The 26,983-nt window shown below is 33.8% G+C and overlaps 2 protein-coding genes across 4 annotated transcripts in view; one reads left to right on the forward strand and one right to left on the reverse strand.

Annotated features, from left to right (window-relative positions):
* LOC148951041 (beta-1,3-galactosyltransferase 5-like) overlaps positions 1-24,022 on the forward strand; it is a 37,644-nt gene extending 13,622 nt beyond the window's left edge. Inside the window, exon 3 of the mRNA XM_089090579.1 lies at positions 23,764-24,022. Within this exon, the coding sequence (XP_088946705.1) occupies positions 23,764-23,993 (230 nt within the window). The 3' untranslated portion in view covers positions 23,994-24,022. The remainder of the gene's footprint in view (positions 1-23,763) is intronic.
* On the reverse strand, positions 4,663-26,462 carry Rpp25 (ribonuclease P protein subunit Rpp25). Of its 3 annotated transcripts, none has more exons than XM_089090584.1 (4): positions 26,379-26,462; positions 15,531-15,841; positions 11,207-11,323; positions 4,663-4,841 (listed from the first exon to the last, which is right to left on the reverse strand). In XM_089090584.1, the coding sequence occupies exons 2-4, from the start codon at positions 15,812-15,814 to the stop codon at positions 4,769-4,771; spliced, it is 474 nt and encodes a 157-aa protein (XP_088946710.1). In that variant the 5' UTR covers positions 15,815-15,841; positions 26,379-26,462; the 3' UTR covers positions 4,663-4,768. The 3 variants fall into 3 exon arrangements, with proteins under 3 accessions (XP_088946710.1, XP_088946712.1, XP_088946711.1); XM_089090586.1 differs by having other exon boundaries at positions 26,428-26,458; XM_089090585.1 differs by having other exon boundaries at positions 15,531-15,932; positions 26,379-26,434.
* Between the last annotated feature and the right edge of the window lie 521 nt (positions 26,463-26,983).

Genomic DNA, 26,983 nt, shown 5'->3' on the forward strand with positions numbered 1-26,983 from the left:
TAAGTACTCGGAAATGTTTAACTAAAAACGAGCTAGAAATGAAGGCTCTACTTGCCATTCACATGAACGAAACATAGTTGAAAGGCATTTAGGAAAGTACGCCAAAATTAATTCAACGCTTCGATTAACGCCTCAATTCACTAAAACCAACAGGAATTTTCGAGTTGAGTAAAAAAATTATAAATGTATACTTGCCTGTTAGAATAAAGAATAAACAAGTAACTGAAAGAAGCACACAAGAATTTGGTTCTAAATACCCTAGAATGTCACTGAGCAAATATTCATTTTAGTGGACGAAATGTCGCTAGAGAAACAATCAAAACTGATGTTTAAACAACCTAAGTTATCTTTACTTCTTAATCTAATTTTACAAGGTTGAATAAAATTTAGAAAAGCTTGAATTCGTCTTTCGGTCACCCTAGTTGATTAGATGAAACAGAGTTTATATATAACCCCTACCTTAAAGAACTGAGATACAGGTAAAGGTAAGAAGCTACATTTATCTACTTTTAGGGTTCTTCTCTCTAGATAACGTTTGAGCAGGTTCAATGCAGGTGTACATACACTGCAGTTTTTCCAGCTTACTAAAAAGTATATGGCAGAGACGGAGTTAGGTTTTTTCTCAGAAGGGGGGGGGGGCGGTAGACTTTTCCGCCCCCTGCCGCATTATCAATACTATAAATATTACAATTTTTGTCACAAAACATTACAATTTAAGCTTGTCATAGCGCCCCAAGGCGTGCCGCCTGGGAAGCTTCCCACCTCTAACCCCTCCCCTAGACTAGGCCCTGGACTATGATGAGATATTAAATATAATCTTTGTTTACATTGAAATAAATTTTTCAAATAAAGCTTTTGGTATTAATATTAATCTTGATAAACTCCCCTTTCCCCTTAATTCCTTTCTAAGGTCTCAAATAACCCTCTTGGTATTACTGTTAATCTTGATAAACTCCCCTTTCCCTTACTTCCTTCCTTAAATACTGGAATGGTGATAATTCATCTTTTATACCTCCACCAGAGATGTTCAAATAACCCTCTTAGCATTAATACTAATCTTGATAAACTCCCTTGTCTCCTAATTCATTTCTTAGTTGCTAATATGGTGATAAGGTGTCTTATATTCCTCCACCAGACAGGCTCAATCAACCCTGGCATTCGTCCACAACAAGCATACAATTTTACTTAAAAAAAAGTGGGTTCGAAAATAAACCCTTCTGAAAAGAGATGATGTTTAAGCAGATAGTTTTATTGATACTATGTTTTCAGATCTCTTTGTTATAGACACAGTTTATAGAATTAGCAGTTTATAGTTTATAGATAATTAACACAGTTATAGATAAGTAACACAGTTTATAGATAATTCTATAAACTGTGGTTATAGATTACTTCTTAGCTGATTATTCTACGGCTTACCTATTCTGATTTCTTTTTCCCCAGAAAATTAATAGCTCAGAGAATAAAAATATAGTGGCAAGAATCTGTAACATTTTGTTAACAGAATTTGCTGTCATCCCATATTCTTGATTAATTTTACAATGAAAATTTGGGTACTTGGGCATTATATGGGCCTTTTTAAAAAGTCAAGTTTGGTTAATGCTAATTAAATAAAATAGGATGAATATATAATAGTCTATAAACAATTTTTGGCTATATATTTGCACATTAGGGGGTGGGGGGTAAAGCAAAGAATATATTAAATACGTAACCTAACCTAGGTACCTCCCTCCCCCCGAAACCCAAAAAAACAACAGTTTAACTTAAATATCGTATACGCAATGAAAACCATGCTATGAATTGCATTACTCTATGGCCGTCTCTTGAATTAACCCGTCAAAAACGGGTTTTTCGTGACTGGTTTCCTTGTAAAGGCCCATATAGTACCCAAGTACCAAAATTTGCAGCGTAAGAAAAGACTAAATAGAGACCGAGTACTGGGAATGTGGCCTCCAGCTCTCTTCTCTATTTATGGTAAATTCATAAAAAAGAACTATTCCATAAAAAACAGTTTTCAGAATTTTTTTTTGTTTGAAGAAGAAATTTTCTCAAAGAACTTTAATACCGGTATCAGTAATAGCTGTAGCAGATATAGTATTAGTAGTAGCAGAAGTAGTAGTTATGATAGCAGGCAAAAACTGCCTTTCGGATACGAACTGCCTTGAAAATGCCCTGTAAATTTTAAATTACTACTCAAAATCGTTTCTGAGATATTGCTGATACGCCCTTCTGACAAAATGCAAGCATATTATGGGTTGTGATTTAGTTCCCTCAAACACTTCTCTCAAAATTCCCTGAGAGCTTCGCGTTAATACCATTAGTGTTTTTGGACACCAAGAATAAAATATCCCCTCTTACCCTATAATACCTGCTATATGAAAGCAATTAGTAAACTGCATAGCCTATAACCCTTGCCCCAAGGGCTCTGTGTGCCTTGCCCTCTCCAGAGGCATAGTCACTAGACCTTTCAACTATGCAGAACGAAATACCACCTAAAAACTCTTTTCAGGTGTCTTTGGGGAAGTAAAGCCCGTAAAGGGGGGGGGGGGTCTTCTGCTATTCTTCCCATCATTGTTTATTCTTAAATTAAATAAAAAAAACAAGTTTTTTTTAACTGAAAGTAAGGAGAAACATTGAAGCTCAAAATGAACAGAAATTATTCCGTATTTGAAGGGGTTGCCCCCTCCTCAATACCTGGCTCTTCAAGCTAAAGTTTTCAGCATTAAAAAAAACTGTCCTATTTTAATTAAACGGCGTTTGTCAGGAGCCGTTTTTAAAAATTGGGAAAAATAGTCAAACTTTGACGTAAGGAGCAATGTATTGATGAGGGGGGCAACCCCTTCATATACGGAATAATTTATGTTCGTTTGGACTTTTAATGCTGTTCCTTACTTTCAGTAAAATAAAATGTTTTCTTATTGAGTTTTGATCGTTTTTCAAGTAATGCCGGTAAACCTGGATCACTTTCCATGAAAAATGCCCCCTCCCCTCACAGGAAACTACTCCATTGAAATTTCCTCCAACGTAAAAGACACCCACACACCCCTTCGTAAAATTCCCTCTGTGCAATTCCATCCTCGCTGAAAATCCGACTTCCCTGAAAAATATCTTGCGAACGATTCAGCCTGAAGAAATCTCCTTGGCATACTTTCATTTAAAAAAGACTTGTCGCTTTTCCGATCGTTCTGAAAATCCCTTTTTTCATGGAAATTTTTCCCGGAAATCCAAATACGCTGAAAATAGCCCCCGGATAATTCCCCCGCAATATCTCCAAATGCGAAATTGAGTTGGCAAAGAGAAAGATAGACAAATGAAAAGAATTTCGTATTGGAATTCTGTCAAATTGCTCAGTGTAAATTTTCCCCTGGAAAGTTCATCCTCGGGAATTTTCATCCCCATGGAAAATCATTTGTGGTTTCTTAGCTGGAGTTGTAAAAGTGTTTTGTATGTGTTTGTCAAATAAAATTATCTTATCTTGTTCGTATTAAAAGGACCCCGAACCAGTTCTTTCTTTCTATTTTTTTTTCCTTCTATTTTTATCAAACGCTTTCTCAAGTTTAAGTTAGAACAACTGTTATAATGGTTTTATCCATGGGTAATTCGGATTAAGTGATTCATCAACGAACTACACTGGGGTAAAATCTTTAAATCCCAGGGATAATCTTTAGTTTTTAAATAAAACCTCGTGGACATTAGAACCTTCCTCTCTCTCTAATCTGTATTAAAAAGCGTCTGATAAAAAAACATCATCGAAGGATATTCATCGACGAATTATCTAAGGATAGTATCTTAAATTCCCTGGGACATTCTGGTTTAAAATCTGCAGATCCCGGGGATAAAATTTTGGATTTTAGTAAAATCCCAAGAATATCAGAATCTTTCTGACTTCCCAGCCTAAGTTTATATTCGAAAAAAAAAGGAAATTGTCCGAAAAAAAACAGTGAGTACTTATTCAAGGTCCCTTTCCAGCTCAATATGATGTTGTGCTATATATGATGAGCAACAAGTATCCAATAACTAAAACTTCTTACTTACAGCAAATACTTTTTTTATTTAAGGAACTAATTTTAAATCTAGCAATATCTAATATATCAACAGCCCGAGAACTATCTGATACCGTCTATCCGAGGGTATGAAGTATATACGGCTTTTATTCTATATGCATCAAAATATTTTCACTTAAAAAGTAATTCAATTATAGACAAACTAACCATGAAATTTGTTTCATCGCGTTTTTTTTTTTTTACTCATGACGCTTCAAGATGGAATTTTGAGCATCTTTTACTCAGAGTTTGTAAAAAGCACATAAAATTTGAGTTTATTTTAAGGGGAGTATTATTATTATTTTTTTTTTTTTTTTGCATTACGTCAATTTTTGCATGCTACAACAGCGTAGCTTGCTTCTACAGGCGGAATTCACTGGCTTGAAAGTCAATAGATATAAGAGTCAACAATAATTTATAGATATAACAAAAATATCCTGTGAGATAGAGATTTTTAATACCTAAGCGATGTTTAATATCTTAATGTTTTAACTAAGTTCCCTAAGCCACAATAAAAAGGTTGGCATCCGGATATCTACTTTCAAGTACAGCGTTTTTTGTCACGGGATGAAATGCCTTTTCAAATTCACAGATTGCCGAGGCATTTGAAAAAAAAAATCGGTAAATAAGGAATCCTTTATTATGTGTGTCATCCTCAATCTCAAATACAAAAATGTATCAGCGATTTCATATTATTCTTCAGATACTGCTTCCTTTTCTTGTTTTTTTTACTTTCTAGCTCTAGGTTTTTTCTTCGCAGTCTTAGGCACATCGAAAAGATTCGAATCATGGGCTTGATACCTGAAAGTAATTTACGAAGAAAAAGATGTATCACAGCTATACATACATACCACCCATCATAACTATTTATTAATAGCCTATACTTATTTGCTAGCACAGCTCAGCTCTGGAGGGCTCAGACGCTTAACGTCCTTCGTCTATTCTTATAAATCTAGACATCTATCTAAATATAGAGTAGACAAAAAAAAACTTCACACGCATTTCAAATAATTATTAACATGGTGCTTAATACATCTTTATTATTTCAAATATTTACAAGATCTTTCATTGCGCGCGCTGTTTTGTTATTACATCTTCTTAAACTGATGTCCAACTTTATGCAGACACTGTTAACAACACGAAGCAATTGAATCGCAAACAGGATGGAACAATTCCGCAAGTATTTTGTTTAAGCATGGAGGAATGGAAAAAACGGCTTTGGCGAGAAAACCTTTATGTTTGTATGAATAATGCACATTTTGCCTATTCAACTGAAACCCCCTATCTCCGCCTCCAGAGAGAGTATAGGAGGTGGGACCCTCCTCCACAAAGATATTTGTGTAAAGAACCCGTGGAATATATTCGTGTAGAATTAAAGTCCCGCAGAGTAAAATATGCTGCAAAAGAATGAGATTTGATTACACTCAAGTTTCAAGAAACAAAAAAAAGACCATTTTACTTTTGAGGTAGTTGATATGTAAAAAAGATATGATATGCATTCGTTATCATCTACAGATAAATATCCAATGGCTGAAGCTCGGCCGAAGCCGTAATGTCCGTATTTCAAAAATCTGAAGCAATTGTTGAGGACCTGTTTTAAAGAAAATAAGTGATGAGACTTGTGCAAAACGATCTCCCTTATACTACGAGTATCATGGTTTCACCCAAAATTTTCCAACAATTCTGATTTAAATCCTGCGTTAATAACTCCTTTTTGTGAATTCCCTCAAGATTTATTCTTAAGCAACATGAGACTTTTCCATCAGGAAAAAGGAAAAAGGTTATTTTCCTCAGCTCCTTTCCCTCAGGAAAAAAAATAAAGATAATGAATGTTGGACCAAACTTTGTTTACTTGACTTATATAATAGCAATTGTTTTCTCTTTTCACTCTTAATAATCAAATCCTCATTTCCGTAGCATCAAAAACATTGAACAAACCTTCCAAACCTTTGCTATGCAGACACAAAGGTTAATATGAAAATTGCTATCAGCAAAAGCACTTTATTTTCTCTCAGGGTGAGAAATGCAACATTTCATAACTATTCAAATGACAATTTTATGCAATGACTACTCCAAGTCTTATATTTTAATGTCAAATGCCTGATAGAAAAAAAAATCTTTTAGTTTTAGAACATTTTGAGATAAAAACTTCATTTTTGTAGATGGCACCATTAAACTTTGTTCTAGGGTTCTTGGCTGTGTTAAATATAGTGGTCTAATTGTCACCAAGGTCACAGTTCTCAACGGAGGTGTTTATCTCCATTTTATAAAATCATGTAAATTTTAAATGCAGATAACTATTTTTTGGTAACTTTAAACTTAACGAATCTTGCAAACTTAGAATCAGCATAAAAAAAAGCAAAAAAGTGTACATGGTAATTAAAATTCATTTTTAAGAGTTTCGGCTTTTATTGACAATGACCACTATACGGTAACAATTCGTTATTTCATCTTTTTGATCCAGGGATCTCTTAAATATGAGGGGCTGGTGCCTCCCCCCCCCCCATGTTTGTGTTCAAATTTCATTTTTGCTTTTAGAAACACTGCCGAACATAAAACGCTGCTTCGAGAAAATTATCCTCCCTGCGAAACCGCGCCATTTAAAATTTTCCTGGGGGGGGTGGTGGGGGGGGGGCTAAAACTAAAAAACAATTTTTAAGGCCCGTGACTTTCACGTTTTTCAGGGAGTATTTTTATAAAAATCATATTTTTAGGGATGTCTTTCACCCCTCCTATTTCTTTGCAGGTGAGTATATGTATATATTAAATTCAATATATTTGCGTAATGAGAGGGGATCTGTCATCCGGCAATACCCATGCTTCAAATATATTTTTAAGACTTAAGGAGTTTCGGCGGTAAATGCCACTAGCTTTAGGTGGATATACAAAAACTTAATGAATAATGCATATTTGAAATTACAATGAAAATTACTTTCTTTTAACGTTTATGTTAGTACTCAAAATTCCTTACTAGGGTTTATGTTGCTATTAGAGCGACTTGCTCTTTACTAACAGTCTAGTAGCTTTAGATGGATAAACATAAACTTAATGAATTATACATACTTGAAACTACCACGAAACTTAAATTCTTTTATCGTTTATGTTGGAACCCGAGACTCCCTTTTAGGGTTTAGATTGCTATTAGAACGTCTTGCTCTTTATTAACAGTTCATATCCCACGAACTAGTTGATATATATATATATATATATATATATATATATATATATATATATATATATATATATATATATATAAAATCAAGTGTATTTGTTTATATGAGTCCGTGTGACCTTGGGGTGAATACAAGCCTAGACTATTCTTTCACAAGGACCAAACGTGCGAGCCATTGACAGTAGTGAATGGAAGGTGGGTCCACGTAGTTGGTGTTTTCCTCGATAAAGAGCCGGCGCTGGACGATTTTTCTCAACAGTAGGCGATTTGGGTATTTAGATTAAGGAAAGACTCATTTTCATTTAGAATACTAACCTTGCAAGTATCCCTAAGTTCTAATCTTATCATGTTTACAGTTTAACTGTAAATACCAGTTCATTTTTTAAATTTGAATTCTTGTTTCTAGAAAATGTTATATTTGTATGAAGCACACACTTTTTTTTATAATAAAAGTCAGAAAGAATCATTTTTAGAAAATCAAAAAAGCCACTTGGAACAGTAGAACTAAAAAGTTATTTCTGCAATAAGACTTACAAGGGGTGCAATGCCTCTCATTATATATATATATATATATATATATATATATATATATATATATATATATATATATATATATATATATATATATATATATATATATATATATATATATATATATATATATATATATATATATATATATATATATATATATATATATATATATATATATATATATATATATATATATATATATATATATATATATATATATATATATATATATATATATATATATATATATATATATAGATCTACCAATGTTTTTTTTTCTACCAAGTAATAATTTATTTATAAATCAACATATTATTTTATAATATGTTTTACTATTAACATTTAATAATATTATTTTATATACTCTCTTTAAACCAGCAATTAATGTTGATTTATTTAGATTTTTTTTGGAAAAAAAAAAAATTCTCCATACTTTTTTTGAAAATTGACACCTTGAGATTTTCTGGCCTGAAAAAAACCATCTAAATAGGATACGAGTTTTAGAGAATTCGTATGGAGCCTTAATCTTGGAGAAAAAAATTTCATATGAGTTTCGTCATATTTATGAGCGTATTTCCAGAGCATAAACTACATCATTTCTGGCCCAGGAGTGGTCGTATCGTTTTTAGTATCTATGACACATGCAGAATTACACAAGATAAAAAACTGTTTTGAAGAAAATTACAGTTGAATAAGGACCGTGATATTTTAGCGCCAATAAAGGATAGAAGGAGGAACTAGTATTTAGTATATATGACACATGCAAAATTTACACAAAATAACAAATGACTATGAACAGCTAAAGTTAGACACGGAACAAGAAACAGCAACAATTCGCGTTGAATTACAAACCAAAATGTGACTTAAAACTGCAGAACAACACGATAATTATGCTATTGCGGGGTTTAGATATTTCAGAAAATCACGATTGAATAAGGAAAATGTTATTTTACCGTCTGTAAAGGATAAGCAGGAAGGGGGAATTTAGTTTATGACGGAAGTTCTCAATCCGATCAGAACTGCTTTTTTCCTACCCTATGAAGTGAAACTAAAGAATAAAACAATGATTGTGCCAATAAATAAAAGTTCAAATAGGGATAAAATCCTTTGAACAGACAGTGATAAATTTCACAAAAATACTAGATATTTCGGTCACATATGCAGTGACCGTCATCAGTGTTAGTTCATTCAATGCTAACGAACCGGATCCAAGAAGGCCAAAGAGACTCGCTTCCGTTTTTGCTTTGGAAAGAATAAGATCGTTAAACAATATCTAGTTTATTTTATTTTGTACATAAATTATTTTTTTTTAATTGTTTTAGTTTAGTATTACTACTGATGATGGTCATTGTATATGCGACCGAACTATTTATTATTTTTGTGAATTTTATCACTGTCTATTAAAAGGACTTTTATCCCTATTTGAACTTTTATTTATCGCCATGGAAAGGCAGTTTGGTCTTCGAAATTAATTATGCCAATGCGTATTTTAGATTTCAGAGGGCATAGGTATTGGAAGACATGATTTTGAATGAATCCAAACAGCTAAATTAAAAGGCATAGAAAAAAATTGAAGGTAATGATGCACAAAAATGAAGCGCTAGTGAGATGTGACAACAGAAACTTTACAATCAGTACCACAACGAATACATCGAATCGTTAATAAAATCTGCGGTTAGAAGAGAAGCAACGGTGAAAATCAATACGAGTTCCAGAAGAAAACAAATCCTATAAAATGGATGATTCTTTGATGCATTAACAGGAAGGAGAAATTGAATTCACGCCAGACCTTCTTAACTCAATTTTTATTGCTTAACTGACACCTCGGAACTTCAAACAAAAGAATAACAAATACGTATACATTCCCTTTAAACAAGCAATTGTGTATTTATTTAAAACTCTTATTGTTAGAATTATATGCAATTTCACAAGAAAACTTTTGTATAATTTTTATAGAATTCGTTTTTTAAAACAAGATACAAAGGGAAGGTAATTTTCAAACTATAGGAGTCAATTTTCCCTTCCAATTGGCATACCTGGTAATTTTCAATTAATGTAAAGTTTCTGCTGCAATGATGCCAAGAACTGTTCAGATTTTCTGGATATTCTTCGTCAAACAATGCCCAATGGATAAGTTAATAATTCTAACTTTATTTTTCGAATACTTTCAAATTTGAAATATGGTCGCTCTTTAAATGTGGGGAATAAGTCACAATATAATGTTACACAATCTGTGACAATACTTTGACTTATCATGTATATTTACTTAGACAGCACTGTTGCACTGCCTATAATTTTTGTTCGGCTTTATGTACCCCGCTCATATTAATGCTATTTATTAATATAAATCGCCATACCCACAAAAAAACTCTTTAATAAGGAATCATAAAAAAAATTTCAATAAATCACGTATATTAAAAGTTTAGTACAATAAATTAAATATTACAGAGTCAAAATCCATTCAAATTACGAGCAAATGAATAGCGCGATACCCGGGGCTATAAGAACAGAGCTTGGTCTAATTATGAGATTGAACATCCTGTCCTGGGCGTGGAGGTTGGGGAAAGAGGAGGGGGATGTCTACTGCAGCATTATTGGTTAATCTGGCTGAAAAAAGCCGAGTGTATACGACATTCACTTTCGCCCACCCGAAATTTTGTTTACGCTATACTACTGTCGTCTGCAGCAACTCATTACTGACAATTTTAGTAAAAGCCAAGCATGAGCACTTACATTTATGATTGTTTAATGTTTGTTTATTGTTATAATGTATAGCGTAATGTTTTTAATTCACCAAGTAGCGTGTTTGTTAAATATTTACTTTTCTTTGTTACCACTTGAATAGAACCTACTTCAATGGTACCCCTTCTTGCCTCCCCCCCTGCCCTAGTAAAATACTGTAGCTAAGCCCCTGTATATATATATATATATATATATATATATATATATATATATATATATATATATATATATATATATATATATATATATATATATATATATATATATATATATATATATATATATATATATATATATATATATATATATATATATATATATATATATATATATATATATATATATATATATATATATATATATATATATGCAAATGAAAACGGATGTCAAAACTTGAAAAGAACAGAAATAATCCTATACAAGGGGGGAGGGGGCGGTTTGTATTTCAACATATGAGGGGTAATGCTGGTAAAAAAAAATAGTATAGCCACAGTTCTTGAGTATCTAAACAACCCCAGGGAAAACCCTCTAATCGTCCCCGCTCACTCCCAAGGGTCAGACATGTCCTGGCCTGTAGTCCCAAAAGTTTTATATGTACCCCCAATTTTTTATCCACCAAACTTTTTAATTGAACAAACTTACTCAGCCTTATAATATTCCCTAAGTGTATATTCAGTAGTATTTTTTGTTTTGAACAACAATTCAAAGAAACACTTACCCTAATTCTTGAGGATCCAGAGGTAGCTTAGACAATAGTATATGTACTACTGGGACTTTCCGAACGACTTTCAATTGATCTAGTCCTTCATCTTTTGGATCCCAATATTCTTCAAAACTGAAATTAGTAGCAACATTTTCAAGTAGAAGGAAATGCTTATATTTGTATAATTAAAATTTTTGTCTACAACTCAGTATCATAAATGCTTCAACATCAATAGATTTTTAAACTTCAACAAGATAAATATTGTATATTTAAAATACTTTTAATGAAACAATTACAATCACGAACGTTTTCAATGAGTTAGGAGGATGTTTTCCATGTTATTATGTTGCAAAAGACATAGCTTATCGGAAACAAACAAGTTCAAGTTCAATCATTTTATTATTAACATATACATGTATATAATTAACATAGGCCCATGGGGAGACAAGCTCGAAAAACTAGGCCTAGACAAAGATACAATAAGAAATTACACTACACTACAAAGATAAACATGACGGTAAAGATACAATAATACAACAATAATATGAAAGTAGCAGCTAGCCCAGGATCCATAAATAAACATAAAAAAAAATTCAATATGATTAAATATAAATTAATACTAGAAGGTAGCCGAGAGGCCCACATTCACCCAGAACAACAAACCAAACAAATAACTTATGTCCTTTTAGAAAGATGCTTAATCAAAAGTAATCCTGAACTAAATGAAATTTAAGATTCCTTTTTATTAAATGGATAGAAGAAAATTTACCAATAAGATCCTTGTGAGCATTCCAGCACCGGGCTATTGACACTAACGGAGCGAATTTAGATCTCTCAGTACTATACTTGTCAATGTAGATACTATTTTTTTGTCGCGTGTTATAATGATGCGAATCATGTGATTGGGATAACAAACTTTGATTGAGGTAATATGGCGGTAATTTCTTAATGTCATAATTGAACTTGAAAAGAATCGCTCTGAAAGTAAATTGTTGAGAAACTGAAAGTATATCTAGATAAGTATATAAAGATGCTGCAGAAGACTTATTTGGAAGTGCAATAAGCGATGGAATAAAAGTTTCAGGATTCTTAGGGCTTTATTTTGTAAAATCTGCATTGGTTTAATATGGCTTTTAAATGTAGATAAATATACTAGGGAACAATAATTAATATTAGACTAAATCAGGGCAAAATAAATGCTTCGTAGAGCAGAGTAGGGCAAATAATGCTTCAACCTCCGCATTAAACCAACATAGCTTGAAATCTTTAAGCGTATATTTTTAATGTGTGTTTTAAAAGATAATCTTTCATCAATCATAAGTCCAAGGTACTTTATCATTTTCATCCGAAATATTGATAATAGATACTTTGAAGAAGTAACCCGGTTAATACGAGGGCATATATTTGACTTTCTGCCGTAAATTATGAAATTATTTTTTGATAAATTCAAAGCAATAAAATTTGAAGAACACCAATCAAGAACATTAGAAAATGCAGTATCAAGCTTTGCCTCCAACTTCTCGTCATTCCTCTCAGAAATTGAAACTGCCATATCATCAGCAAAATATTTGCTGAGGCATGGGATTGTAAAAGCGCGGTGAAGATCATTTATATAAATTAGAAAAAGCAGAGGACCTAGGACTGAGCCCTGAGGTACCCCAACCATCGAGGACTGAGGAACAGGCGAAGAGAGGAAATTACCTCTATCTATTTGTTGCTTTCTCTTATCAAGATAATATTTAACTAGATCCAACGCCGGTCCGCGCACACCACAATTATCCAATTTACGAAAAAGAATACAATGGGATATTGTATCGAATGCTTTTTTAAAATCTAAATATATTGTTGCTGGAATTTCACCTCTATCTAAGCATTCATGAATATACTGGATGAGAGCAATGATAGCATGTTCAGTATTGTGTCCAGACCTAAAACCAAACTGGGAATTTGTGAAAAATTAGACGATTTAAGAAAGTCATAGAACCTCCTATAAATTGCCTTCTCAAATATTTTAGGAAATGCTGAGAAAACAGAAATAGGGCGTTAATTTGATGGGTTTTCAGGAGAGTCACCTTTGTGAAGTGGAATTATCCTCGCTTCTACATTGGTAAAGATGAAAAGACAGCAGCCATATGGCTGCTGTCATTTCATCTTTACCAATTAAAGCAAATTTTGCTGTTTTAAGTGATATATCGGATCATTTCCAGCTTGTTTCAGATTTAGCTTTTACTTATAAAATACCGCAGGTAAGTAAGGAACGTCAAGTACGGTTAATAAATTAAATTACATTAAAGCACCTGAATAAAAGCCTTGGTCTGTTGTTAGACAGACCAAGAACACTTTCTTTTAGACAGAACACTTTCTCTGTTGTTAGAGCCAAGAGAGACAATTAGTTAACAATTTGTGACTCACATTTCTGTTGTAATACTGTTCCAAAGGGAGGAGCAGAAATTCAAGCTTCCAGGCGTTCAGATACATCTTAATTAATTTAAATGGTCGGCATTCTTAGGAACCAATTTATCTAAAAGGCCAATCCAAAAAGTTATCGATAGTGTGAATCTAACTTAATATAAATAACTCAGTTTAAGAGGTTATGAATAATAATAAAAAACCAGTGGTGTCAATTGGTTGAGGGAGTAGAGTTGTCCCCTTCTCCTAGATTTTAAAGGAGTGAAAAATCCCCATTGCTGGTGTTATCATTGAAAAATTTTTGAAAAACAGCAAAATAATCACCTGCCCCCCACATTTAAAATATATATATATATATATATATATATATATATATATATATATATATATATATATATATATATATATATATATATATATATATATATATATATATATATATATATATATATATATATATATATATATATGTTACCCCCCCCCCATATTTTCGTGAACTGACGCTACTGTGGACAACACATAAATGATGAAAATCATTTAAGTATGGAAGTGTTAGGATTTTATTCTATTTAGAAAGCCTCAAAGCCTTAACCATAAACCGCAAAAATAAACTATCAGCTTCCAATATTTTACTTGATATGAGTACGGTATTATGTTCCTATGAATTATAAGCTTTTATAATTTCATAAGCTGTGTAATTATACATGGATTTCAGTCTAGTTATTGACAACTTATGGTCAAGCCACACTATAATCCCACTTCTTGATAAGATAAAAAAGAGCTGAGCATGCTTAACGTCTTTGTAACGTTGCGCTTCAGAAGTAAACAATCTAAGTGACAAGAGCTTGGTTTTAAAATCCTATTCCAACGCTACTTTGTTTCCATGTCTTTGTTGTTGTTTGTCTTGTTTTATCTTTTTGTCTTGTTTGTTTTGTCTGTTTGCGTCTTTATTTCGTCTTTTGTTTATTTTATATGTCCTTTACTTTTTTCCACACACTATGTCTTTGTAGCCTATATTTGGTCTAACTCAGCATAAAGATACAGAAACTGTTGTATCAGGCTTCCCTATTCTCTAATAAAAAAAAAAAAAAAATTCCCTTAAACCTTTGCTGTAACTGATAAATCATAAACCTCACATTTGAAAGTTGAAGACAGATCAACTCCATAGATTGCGTATGGATTATTATTGGTGCTGCTCATGTGTAATTCCATTTTTATCCACAGGTGTGGTCATAGTACGGCTTGAGCTGCATACAAGTAACTTAATTTGCAAAACTTCTTCTTTTCATTTATAAGCTTAATTACAAATTTTGGAGGAACTTCGATATAATATACAGGACGTGGCACTGGTCTAGTGCTTTACGTCCCAATAGATATTCAATTGAATATTGGCCAATTAATTGCCTAAATATTCAGACCTTGACTGACTAACTTGCTACCTCAATTAGCTAAAGAGAAAAAAACAGTTTTGAAACCGATTCATGCATTCTGACATAACTGTCCCAGGGACAGTCGTAGTTAGTAAAGTCAGTTTTGAATTTCGAAATGGAAGCCAAACATTCCAATTTTGCAAATATTTGCTTCAAATTTTCAATTGAAAAATTGGCGTTTGAATCACTAACTACATAAAGCAAGGCAAGCTAGGAAGAAATACAACCAGTTTTAAGCCCAAACTGAGCCATGGCCATACATTTATTTATGTAAGCCCCCCCCTCTCTACCTTTTATAAGAATTCAACCTGTAATGCACATTTCAGCATTAAAAACCAGAAACAAAACAGCAATGGAAATTGTACAAAATCCCCAACAAAGAAAAACTGTAAATGAATCCCCAATTTGATGCTAGCCATCTGCTTTTTATGGTGCAATCCCAAGATACCGATACTATCCTTCTTTGCAGGAATTTTAAAGACTGAATATGTATCACTTACTCAATATAAGATATTTTTGTGACCTGGCAAAGTTGTTTCTTTCTTCTCTTCATCATTTCAGCACAGGATACAACTTTTCCAACAGCATGACCAAATCCAGACCATATTATATAATTCTTGGTTTTTAAATCATTAAGTGCATAGCTCATTAAATTGTGAATTTTACTTCCTGCTTTGACTTTCATCCATGTTACCAATGAATCTTCACCAATAATTGTACTGAAAGGATGTCCAACACTTTCAAGTGAGGGTTCTGAATTTTTCCCTTTGGTGTAGTTTTCCATATCTCAATAAGGTAGTACCAAAGTATCCTACAAGCCAAAGAAGAAGTAATTACAGGCATAAAATCTTTCAGTGAGTTGGGGGTGCGAAAGCTTTTTTAGAGACAGAGGGAGACCAAACCTCAAAAAAAAAAGAATTTCAAGACTGAATTCTTTCCATATCCCTAATAGGAGCCTGGTCCACTATTATAAACAGGAACTACCGCCCCCCCCCCCCCTGTCCCCATTTCTGTGTGTGGGTATTGCTTCTTACTTAAGGCTCTACAGCTCCCATGCATTTTTTTTACCCCTTTCTGTAGAACTGGCGGTCAAAAGAACTAACGAAGGGGCTCATTTGATGGAAAATCGTACATCTTGATTAGAAGTAAGGTTCAAAGTTTTTTCCCTTTTGTTTAGTTTTCCGTGTCAAAAACTGGATCAAAATATTCGAGATTCTTATTCTCCCCAAGATGGTCAAAAAGTCCAAAAATATACTTCCAGTGTGCACATAACCAAGAGTGCCCCAGGTATAAGGGCGCAAAATCATGGAAATGACCCATTCTTCACTGGAATATTTTAGCAGAAAAGTTGTGTGCGTTAACCTTCTTAAAACTTAAATCACGTGAGGAATCAAAAATTGCACAGATCAAGGACCTAATTGAGCCCCTGATCCCTCAAACCCTGCCTCCTTGACTAACGCCTTTTTAGCAAGAAGAAAGACATCTTGCACTTTGTTAATTTTTTAATCTACACCCAAAACGAGCTAAGAAAAATACTAAGCCCTAGTTTGGAGCAAAAATATGCTAAGTTTTGACTCAGTTCAAACACAAAATAAGCACTAATTCGTTGCGAAAACGAGCTAAGTCGTGATGTAGTACAAAAGTGAGGTTAGTTTGATCTACAGACTGAGTTAGTACATAAACAACTGAAAACCGAGGTACAGACAGACTTTGTGCATAAACAACAATCTAAGTCCTGACTTGGTGCGAAAATAAGCTACATCCAAACTACAAAATTACTATGCGACTTGGTGGAAAAAAGTACAAAAACAAACTAAGTCTAGATCAGTCAAAAATTGGCCTAAACCCTGTTCAAAAACCAATAAGGTCTGAACTGTAGAATTTCACAGCTTCAGTGCAAAACAAGCAAACACCTGACTTGGTGAAAAAGCAGGGTGAATACCTTACTTGGTGGAAATTGAGCTATATCCTAAAACTAATGCAAAAACAAGTAATGTCCTGAATTGGTGTAGAAATGACTTAAACTGAAAATGCAAAGTTTCAGGGATACATCACAAAAATAAGTTAAGTCCTAACTTAGTGCAAAAACAATCAATAGACTGACTCACTGCTCAGGCAACCTAAGTCCCAATTCACTGTAAGAACAAGCTATGCCTTGGCCCAGTCCAAAAAGAGTCCACGGTCCCTCCAACAGCCTCTCACCTAACAATACCATTTTTTTTTAAGAAGGTTAGTCATGTGGCTTACTAACTTTATTTTTAACAGGAACTAGATGCTGCTCTGCCTCACCCAATCTCCATAATTTCATCAGAAAATGTTTTCCTTGAGGCACAGTCTTCTGAAACAGCTTTGACATGATATAGCCAGTCCTTGTCCAAGAGCCGACTGAAGAGGCAAAAAATTCCGAGAAGCTTTTATACCATTGACCACCAATCTTTTTTTCCGGGCTCCAGGTAGTCACTTCCAATTTTTGAGCAGCTGTACTTTAACAGAAGACCTTGAGATGCACAGGTGGTCTTCACAGCATCGACAATGACCCACCCACACAAGCTATTACCTCTTTACAATATTAATCTTAAAAAAAAAAAAAATCCACAAAACAAGTTTTTCAAAGAAAAGTTATTTCCCAGGCATAAAACTACCACAAATCATCATCAATAAATAAATGAAATCTAAAACGAACAGAAATTACGATAAATAACCAAGCCAAACTCAAAACAAGCAAATATTAACATGAGTAGTGCTGACAACCCCCATGACTTTTCAAGACCAGAACATAATTAGCATTTTACTGAAAACGAAATACATTTTAATTGTTTTCACTTTTTGACTTTAATAAATAAAAAATCCACGGTCATTTGTTTTTTGTTTTATTCGGTAAAGTTCATATTGATTTCACTAGAAACTAGATTCACTAGAAACTAATGAGGCACAAACCTTGAGGTGATGGGATAGAGTTTTTAAGGTATATATCATTTTGTAAGCCCAACCTAACTTCTGAAAAGTAACCTAATCAACTTCAATTTAGTAGGAACACAGCTTCAGTCAAGAAAATTTTCCTCAACAGATTTTATACCAAATTATTCTTTAGGCTGAGGCCCTAATAGCAGCCTTAATGTTTTAGATGTTTGAGATTCGTGAAGCTCTAAAACTTTGAAACCAAGTAGTGTCTGACCAGTAAATGTCAACTCTGGTACTACTCAGCTTATGCTCTAGTGCTGTCAGTAAAAATCAGACAGCTGACAGAGAGACCCACCCCATGTCTCCAAGGTTGTAGGTACCTACTTACCAATTTTCGAGCAAAGGTTAGCCCTTTTGACTTTTCACAAAATTCTGCAATAAGCTTCCCTAGAAATTAAAAAGTCCCTGGTAGGGTAAAGGTGCCAAAGATTTGACAGTTTTTGTAAAAAAAAACAGCTTTTAAGACTTTTGGTTTTGAAAAGAGTTTCAGTACATAGGAAAAACATCTAAGAATCTAATTGTTTGATGAGAAGCTTGAAGGTTTATCTGAAAAGGATGCAAAACTCTGATTTTCCAAAATTAGAGCATTTTCACTTACAAATTCGACACAACAAAAAAGTTACCTGTTTTTAATGCAAGACAGAAATTCGACACGTGTCGAAATGCTTGGGGAATATCTGTGGGTGGAACCTGGTGTATTTGACATGTATATTCTTGTCTCTTTGTTTTTCTTCAACTTCATTTAATGTATAAAAAATAAAACACTATTCAAAAAATAGAAGTAATAAAGCTAATAAAATTGTTTCAAGTATATAGTATTTAGTATAACAAAATTGGTTAATTTATTTATTTATTGATTGACAACCCGTCTACAAAAACTTGAAAAGGACGGAGCAAAATATAAGAAAAAAAGAAAAGAAAACAATAGTACGAGACAAATATTGACAAAACCAATAAGATCAAATAAGAACGTCAATTATAAATAAATCAAGGATAAAATAGGAACAAAATCAAACAAAGCAAAAGCAAATTCACACATAGAACATCAACATATTCATACATAATTATATATGTAAAAAAAAATAAGAAAAAAAAGAAACAAAAGAAAAAAAAAAAAATCAACAACAGACAAAGGTATTGCACTAGAAGTGGGCCTAGCTCATGACCAGCTACTTTTCTATTGTATTTTCCAATAACTCGAGAGATAGCTATTTCTGGGTCTGCAATTTTGTATATTTTAACTATAGGTGAATTTCTGTGAAAAGGTGGTAGACATAGTAAATATTTTACAAAACGGAAAAACAGCAAACGAATTTTTTACTTTTCAGAATTTGTAAACATTTTCCAAAATGGGGTGATAGACAATATATGGGGGAGGGCTACTGCATTGAACAGGCTAGCTAAGAGATGACGATTGAAGCAGAACTTGCAAATGACAATATAGGTGTAAGATGCTGAAATTCGACGGTTAAGATGCTCGATGAGAAGAGATCTAGTGTGATGTAATGAGGACCCGATGGGGAGGCCTAAGTATACTATATGATCAGCAGGCTCAGCCGTTGAGCTCCCAAGTGCTATTAAAGGGGGAGTAGGACTCTTCCAGTTGAAAAGAACTATTTCGGACTTTGCCAAATTGAACTGAAGCCCAACCTTTAGGTATTCATCTTGAAGGATAGCAAAAATTTCACTGATTCGCGGTAGCGTACGACTGAGATTCAGAATATGATCCGCGTAGCACTCAAACTACAGATTAGTAGATGCCAAAATTAAAGAGCAGGGGCATTGGTCTTGAGCCTCAAGGATGTAATTATTGAAGAAATTGGGGGAAGAAACTGCACCTTGTCGAGCACCCTTTAAGACTAGTATGAGCCTTTTATTAGGAATCGGAGGCAAATTTTTATCTGGCGGAAGTTTCAGTCAAATGGATAACTGTGTATACATATCCCTAAGTGTACAAATTATAACCGGGTTCAGTCCGAGCCTACCAGCTTTAAGAAATATTGCAGAGTGACTGAGTGAGTCAAATGTGCGTCTTACGTCGTGGCCAGCAAGAACTAGACTTTCTCCCACAGAATCGACATCAATAAGAGCATTTTCTACTGCAGTAAGAGTGTCAGCACAGCCAGTTCCTCGTTTGGAGCCAAATTGGTGTGGGGGTGTATAGCAAGTTGCTTCGAGTTTGTCCCTAAAGAGAAGCTCAAAGAGCTTACAAAGAGAGGTTGCGATTGTATGGGCTGAAACGAGGTACACTGGGGTGCTGCTTTTCCCTTCTTAGGGATCGGAGTAAGGTCACCAATACAGCATATTGAGTGAATATCATCTGCATTAGCAGTGTGAGATATTGGGTTAAAAGAGGGCTTCCGTTCTTTAGATGCATAGCTCCCACACAATCAACGCCGCTGGAAGATTTCCACTTTAATTTTTGGGTTGCTTTTTTTATTGCTTGAGTTGTCATGGTGTAATGAGTTTTCAGTGAAGAAGCTAAGAAGGCATCTAGATCTTTATCATAATGATCCTGAAGATGGGGATCAGGAAACGGAAACTCTGATTCAAAGTGAGCATGCCATTCATTGTCAGGAATATCAGAGGGATGCACAGAGGGGGCGTGGTTACGTGACTGGGAAACAAATTTGAAGAGTAGTGCATGGTCATGTCTGGCTCTAGCAGAGTTCCGATCGACAAGCATCTTCCAATGAAAACCAAGAGCCTTCGAAAATTGTGTTTTTGTACTGAGGCGTAGATTATTCACAATACCAGATCACGGTTTATTGCAATCTTTCCACAGATTGAACCAAAATTTTGCTTTTCTCCATGATCTAACTAGATCAGGATTTGATGACCAACCCATGATAATACCTTTATAATTTCTTTGGAAAGGAACTGCTTGGCTCTCGGCAAAACGAAGGGCATGGCAAATCTCGGCAGAATACATGTCCAGGCTAAGGCGTGTTTCTTTTTTGATAAATTATCTGAAATCTGTAGAAGATGAAATGGTACTCGAATTTTATTTAGGATAAAATCCAAAGAAGACTTAAAAAGATCACTTGACCAATCACATGACTTTCGCGTGATTGACCAATCACGCAAAAGGGGAGGTGTTCGAGGATTAGTTTGGTGTGTATGCTGGGGTGGTGTGTGAATTATAATGGAAGATGAAATGGGAAAATGGTCCAATAGCTGGTATTCACTCAAAACAGAAACTTGTTCCATCTCAAGGTTGCAAGATATCGCGATGTGGTAAATTTACACTATATTTAGTTAGGAAATGTTCTTGTATAAAAATTACAATGTAATTTGCACGAAAACCATTAAGCACAGGAAGTCTATTCGCAAAAGAGCCGTTGATGTTCCAGGTTAGAAACCTAACTGATGAGCTCATGTATTCACGACCTTGCGAGTTTTAGGGCAACTAACGTTGTAGCAAGTATGCCCAGGAACTTTACAATCTACAGAGAAAGGACTCTTCTTGTAGGGAGAGTCAAAGCTCAACTTATGGTCACTGGAACCACATTTAGAGCAGATAGCACTGTTTAAACAATTCGCAGCTACTTGGCCAATCATGTGACAATTAAAACAGTGACGAGTCATGAAGAAAATTCTTGAACCAGCAGTCTCTCATATCCTATTTTCAGAGAGTCCCTTAGAAACTGATCTCGCTCAGCACGAGTTTGGAAATAAACTTTGAATGCACGAGATTTTCCGCATTGTCCAACTTTGCCACACTTTGGGATTAAGTCTTTAAGAATTGTGTCATTTAAATCCCTGGAACTTGCTTCAGAATGGCAACAAAGAGTGGTTCTTTGACAGAGAGATTCAGACTGGGATCAGAACGTTTTACAGTATTGGCTATTTGATTCACAGCTTTCTTTCACAAGACGACGAGCTTCCATTCACCTTTTTGACGCCTGAGTTCACATATATCACCACCAGAAGTAGGGCATAGATTGTCTATAAACGCTTTATGCTCAGATGGATCTTTCAGGTATTTTGGTGGATTTTTCAGAATCACTGCAAATAAAGGCTTGGGGGTTGGGTTTGGCTGGGAGGCTGAGGGGGAGGGGTACTTGATGAGGGATGAGTGATGTTCATAATAAAACCATCAAGTTTTCTGGACAGTTCATTAACTTTTGACACAACTGTAGAATTGACAGCATGACCAACAGTTGGAATGTTACTTGGGTTTAAAATCACGAATTTTGGGATATTGGCATTTTGCTTAACCTGTGAGACCAGGTTCTTACACATATCAAGAATTTTCTCTTCATGCCTAGCATGAATCACAACTCGCGATGTGATGCTTAACTCTGTGCATAGAATCTTCTTTGCTTGTATAATTTGATCATGATCAAAAAACACAACAGTTGCCTTCTGAATTGTCTCTTGTTTGACCTCATCAGTCAAAGACCAACTCAGGAAATTCAAGACAGGGCTCAGAATCAGCTTTCCCACCATAGTGCACAATAGTCCAAAGCACAATCTGTAAATCATATCCAAACAAGCAGGCAGTGACGTGACAGTAGGGTTATAGCTTTGTAGTCCCAGAAATTGTTTTCAAGGTCACAGAATTAATGAGATTTCAAAATCTAAAAAGATAATCTCACACTGAATCTAGGTCAGACATTACAATCACTTAAGTTCCTTATCAAATATACTTGGGTTGCGCAATAAATTATCTTTTTGTCACTTCGAATATAATCCAATTAAAAATACTATTTATTTGGTTAGATGTTCACAGCGTGGGAGCTGAAAAAAAGGAGTGTGACATTATGACCTAGATCACTTACACCTTCTTTTTTTCTAAGTGTTGCATATATGCCACAGGAATAGCATCTCAGAATGCTATCTGGAATGGCCCACTTCCTGTCAGTTTTAATGGTCTGGCAAAGATTTGTTCATTGTTGACAGTGTAAATGTCATCAACATTTGGTCTTTTCAAAGTGTGATCTGCAATTCTAATCCACTTGAAAAATTTTAGTTTGCCCACTGTCAGTGGCCAAAAAAATTAATGTGGCATTAAAAAATTTTAACAGCCCAGCAAAGATTTGTTCATTGTTGGCAGTGTAAATGTCATCAACATTTGGTCATTTCAAAGTGTGATCTGCAATTCTAATCCACTTGAAAAATTTAGTTTGGACTGTCCTTTGTCATGAAAGTCCAGAATCCTACCAACAAAATATGGCACCTTGCTTTTTTTGTCACTAAAAAGAAAGGGAAAAATGACTTCTATGTGAACCTCTGCAATTTTTGGCAGTAGCAGGCACCCATAAATTTGACAGCTATATTTTTGTCAGTGGACTGTGGAATTTTGACACCAACTATTTCTTGTTTGTTTCACATGTTCAGTGAAGTTTTGGCAGTCACCTATATTTTGACAGGGCCTGTTGCTGTCTGTTGAAAATTTTGACAAGGTTACTACAAGATATTCACAAAAGAAATAAATCAATTTACAGAAGCCATTATCTACCTTTGAATTTGACTAAAGGACCATTTTTAGTGTGCCTGGTTTCCTACTACATTAAACAAGAATTTTCGACACTTTGAACCTAGTTTTGACAATGTAATATCTGTTGCAATTTTAATTTTATCAAGAAAAAGCTAATGTGACTAGAATTCTAGATAAAATCAGATGTATCTTGATGCATTGGTGCTAGTCCAAACTTTTTTGTAATAAATGACCAAGTAACAGCAGCTTGAACATTGAAAAATTGTCGCAAGCTTGTTTCTTGTCAAAAACAGGAAACTGACTGAATTAAATGTTCTTTTCTTATCTAGGTGTACTGGATATTGTGTCAACGTTTCCTATTGTTGAAATACAGAAACGGCTTCAAGAGGTGGCACTCCAAGTTACATCTAAGCAGAGTTATTCTGTTTTGAAGGAAAATATCAACAGGGGTTCCAAAATTGCACTGTTGAATCATAGGTACCTTAACCCTATTTGTTTGAGGGCCAATTTTTGCTTACCATGCTACAGTGTGAATCTCAATATATTTAAAGAAGATTAGACTATGCAAATTAATAAAATTGTTTCTTTTGAAAAACTTATTGTTTCTCTCTTTTACTCAGCTGTCTGAATGTTTAAAGCAATTTGTACAATATGATATGTTTTGTAATACTTCTATTTAAAATAAAACTGGAGCTTTACAGAAATATTTTCAATATGCTAATAGACATGATATTAGCCTTCTGGTAGTGTTATAAGGTTCATAGTTTTTTTTTCTAAGCATTTTCCATATCAGTTCAAAAACATCAAAGTTTTCATTGAAATCAATATGTAAGCAAGGAAGTTATACACAATTTTCCAAAGAAACAGAACTTGGTGTGTATCCTCCATTATACAAAAAATCCATGCTCAGAAAATTTTGAACTAGCAGTAAAACTAAAGCCAAAAAAGGTAGTGTACACAAAATAAATTTGCATGGTCAAGTATATATATGAAATGAATTAACTTATCAAGTTTCATCAATATCTATGACCACGGGTCTGAAACTTTGTTTTTATATACAAAATATTTTTTTTGCCCAGCTGTACAAATTCTGTTGCATTGGATTAGTTTAAAAAAAAATCCTAATGATAGGCTGAGCCACACAAAGTGGTTAAGTTAGGTGAATGAAGCTTTCAGCAATAGGACTAATCTAAATAATGCCTGAGCCTTAAAAAGAAAAAAATTACTCACAAAAAGCAAAATAAAACAACAATGTGACAGGCAAAAGTGACAACACAAAAGTGACTAAATGTTTAATTTTTCAAGGTAGGCTATGACAGGTCAGTTTTATCTTTATAAGAAAAAAAAAACTTCATTATTTTTGTTTCTATCTGGTTTTCTTTCATTCAAGATTTTGAAAACAAAACTTTAATTAATTGAATAGGATTTTAAGCAATTTTTTCCAAAACTATGAAAAACATTATAAAATCTTTAAAACTATATAATTAGAATTTAATGAATATGTGAAGCACCAACAATTTTTCAAACCCAAAAATATTTCCACATATATTGCCTGTTAAAGGCAGGTTTATTTTGAACTGATTTTTTTTTGAATTGATTGCCATTACTGTTTAAGTAGCCTAAATCCATTACTTTTTTAACCCCTTCTACATGATACCCATTTCTAGTAGTGGTCACTATTTATGTGGTGACAAAGATAACTTTCAGGGTTACTTTAAGGGCTCAAAAAGCAATTTACCCTCAGATGATTATAATTTTTGGAAAGAACATAAAAAAGGAATCAAGTGATGTTTTCACTTTCCTTTTAGCTAAATAAGGCTATAGAAAAAATTATCTAATTATTATGGTTAGAAAGAGTAGGGGCAAAAAGTAATTGAGTTGTATGTTCACCCTGTTCCTATGTCAGTTATGTAATCTTATAAATATGTACAGAAGTAAACTTTACCAAAATAGGACCTTGATAACACATTCTGGGCATGAAATATCATGATGGCTGGTGTTTACCCAACCCCCTCTCCTGCAGAAAATTCCCCCCCCCCCCATTTTTTTATTTCTGCAGGGGGAAGGAGTTTTGGTACTTGTGTATTATGCACCACTCACTCAAGTTAATAACAAACCAGTTTCTTTGTTAGTTTTTTATCAGTTTAGTGAGAGACAAGACAAAGGACAGAATATGTGAGAAATATATAATTTGGACTATATATTTGCACACAAGGGAGGGGGAGTAAAATATATGGACATTTTGAGGTCAGAAAAACAATTCTTTCTAGGTATATGGCCACTAAAAAGTACAGAAGAATAGCAAGGTATCTGGAAATTTTGTCAACTTTGAAAAAAAAAGTCTCACAGATACAGGCTTTAAAAAGTGATCTTGATAACAATTTAGAGAACAAAATGAAGCAGTTGATAGTTAAAGATAGAGACAGGGAGTCATGCAAGATGAACCTTGTTGTGTTTGGAGAGCCAGGAAAACCAGGTGATGATCAGTCTACCCAACAGTATTTGTCCCAAGATTAAAACCTCCCAAAAATTATTACCTGCTTGTGGAACTCCCTCAGTTATAAAAAAGTGACATATACCAGCATGGACACATTCAATCTATCAGCTGGCAGACATAGGATTAATCCTATTACTAGCAAGTGCAATTTAAGAAAATTTAAGGTAGCCTAATAAGCTAGGCTAGAGGCATCAAGGCTCTGAATTCATTCCTGTTAGTTATGAACTCAAAACTACCCTAAGATATAACATTTTATGTTGAAATATAGGCATTTGTCATTTATGCAATCTTCAGGAATTATATATAAGGAAAAGCTAGAGATAATAGGCTAACTAGATAACAACTTCCCAATGTAGCCTCAGTTTTAGGTCATTGGTCCATTCCTGAAAGTTTCATTCACAAGATTAATTTCTAGACAAGCAAGAAGCCTCTTAGCTAGACATTTACCATCTATACTAGCCAAAAGGGTATGTTAGCATTAGACTGTATTATTTACTTCTCCTGTTTTTAAAAACATGAACTCGTATTTTAAAAGTTTTGCTCAAATATTCTAGATGACGTTTGAATTATTTTCGCGGTGCTATGCACAGAGCACTGTAGATAGATATAAACCAAAATACCAACTAAATATTTAATTAAAATATATCTACAATATAGTTTTCCAACGAACCGAAGCTAATTTTCTGGTACAAAGACCGTGACAACCAATTATTGTCTGATCTTCTTGATCCAAAATCTTGAGTGTATAAAATATAATACGGAAGTACCAAAGAAAATCCTTAAAAGTGCGCATAACAGGAATCATTTGTTTTTGCTTCTGCAAAGTTCTTCTGCTATGAAATATTAAAGCTTAATAATTAAGCTACAGCAAATTATACAAGCAAGGACATTGGTGAATTTAATGAGGGCTATACCCCCTCCATCTCGCTCTAAACATGCCCTGGACAAAAAAAAGTTTGATTAGCAACTGACAATAAACTTGGTAACTAGAACGATTAAATAATTTTAAATAATCTTAACACAATTCTGAAACATTCCAAGCTTTATACCAA

Source organism: Artemia sp. Qi Xiang Cuo, chromosome 6 (genome assembly GCF_049724085.1).
Source record: "Artemia sp. Qi Xiang Cuo chromosome 6, ASM4972408v1, whole genome shotgun sequence".
In the NCBI taxonomy this organism is placed as follows: Eukaryota; Metazoa; Arthropoda; class Branchiopoda; order Anostraca; family Artemiidae; genus Artemia; species Artemia sp. Qi Xiang Cuo.

Coding starts and splice junctions, on each gene's coding strand:
- Rpp25 (XM_089090584.1), bottom strand. CDS start 15,814: ATGGAAAACTACACCAAAGGGAAAAATTCAGAACCCTCACTTGAAAGT. Junction 11,324..15,530: donor ACAAAAATATCTTATATTGA/GTAAGTGATACA, acceptor TACTAATTTCAG/TTTTGAAGAATATTGGGATC. Junction 4,842..11,206: donor CTGGATCCTCAAGAATTAGG/GTAAGTGTTTCT, acceptor AATTACTTTCAG/GTATCAAGCCCATGATTCGA.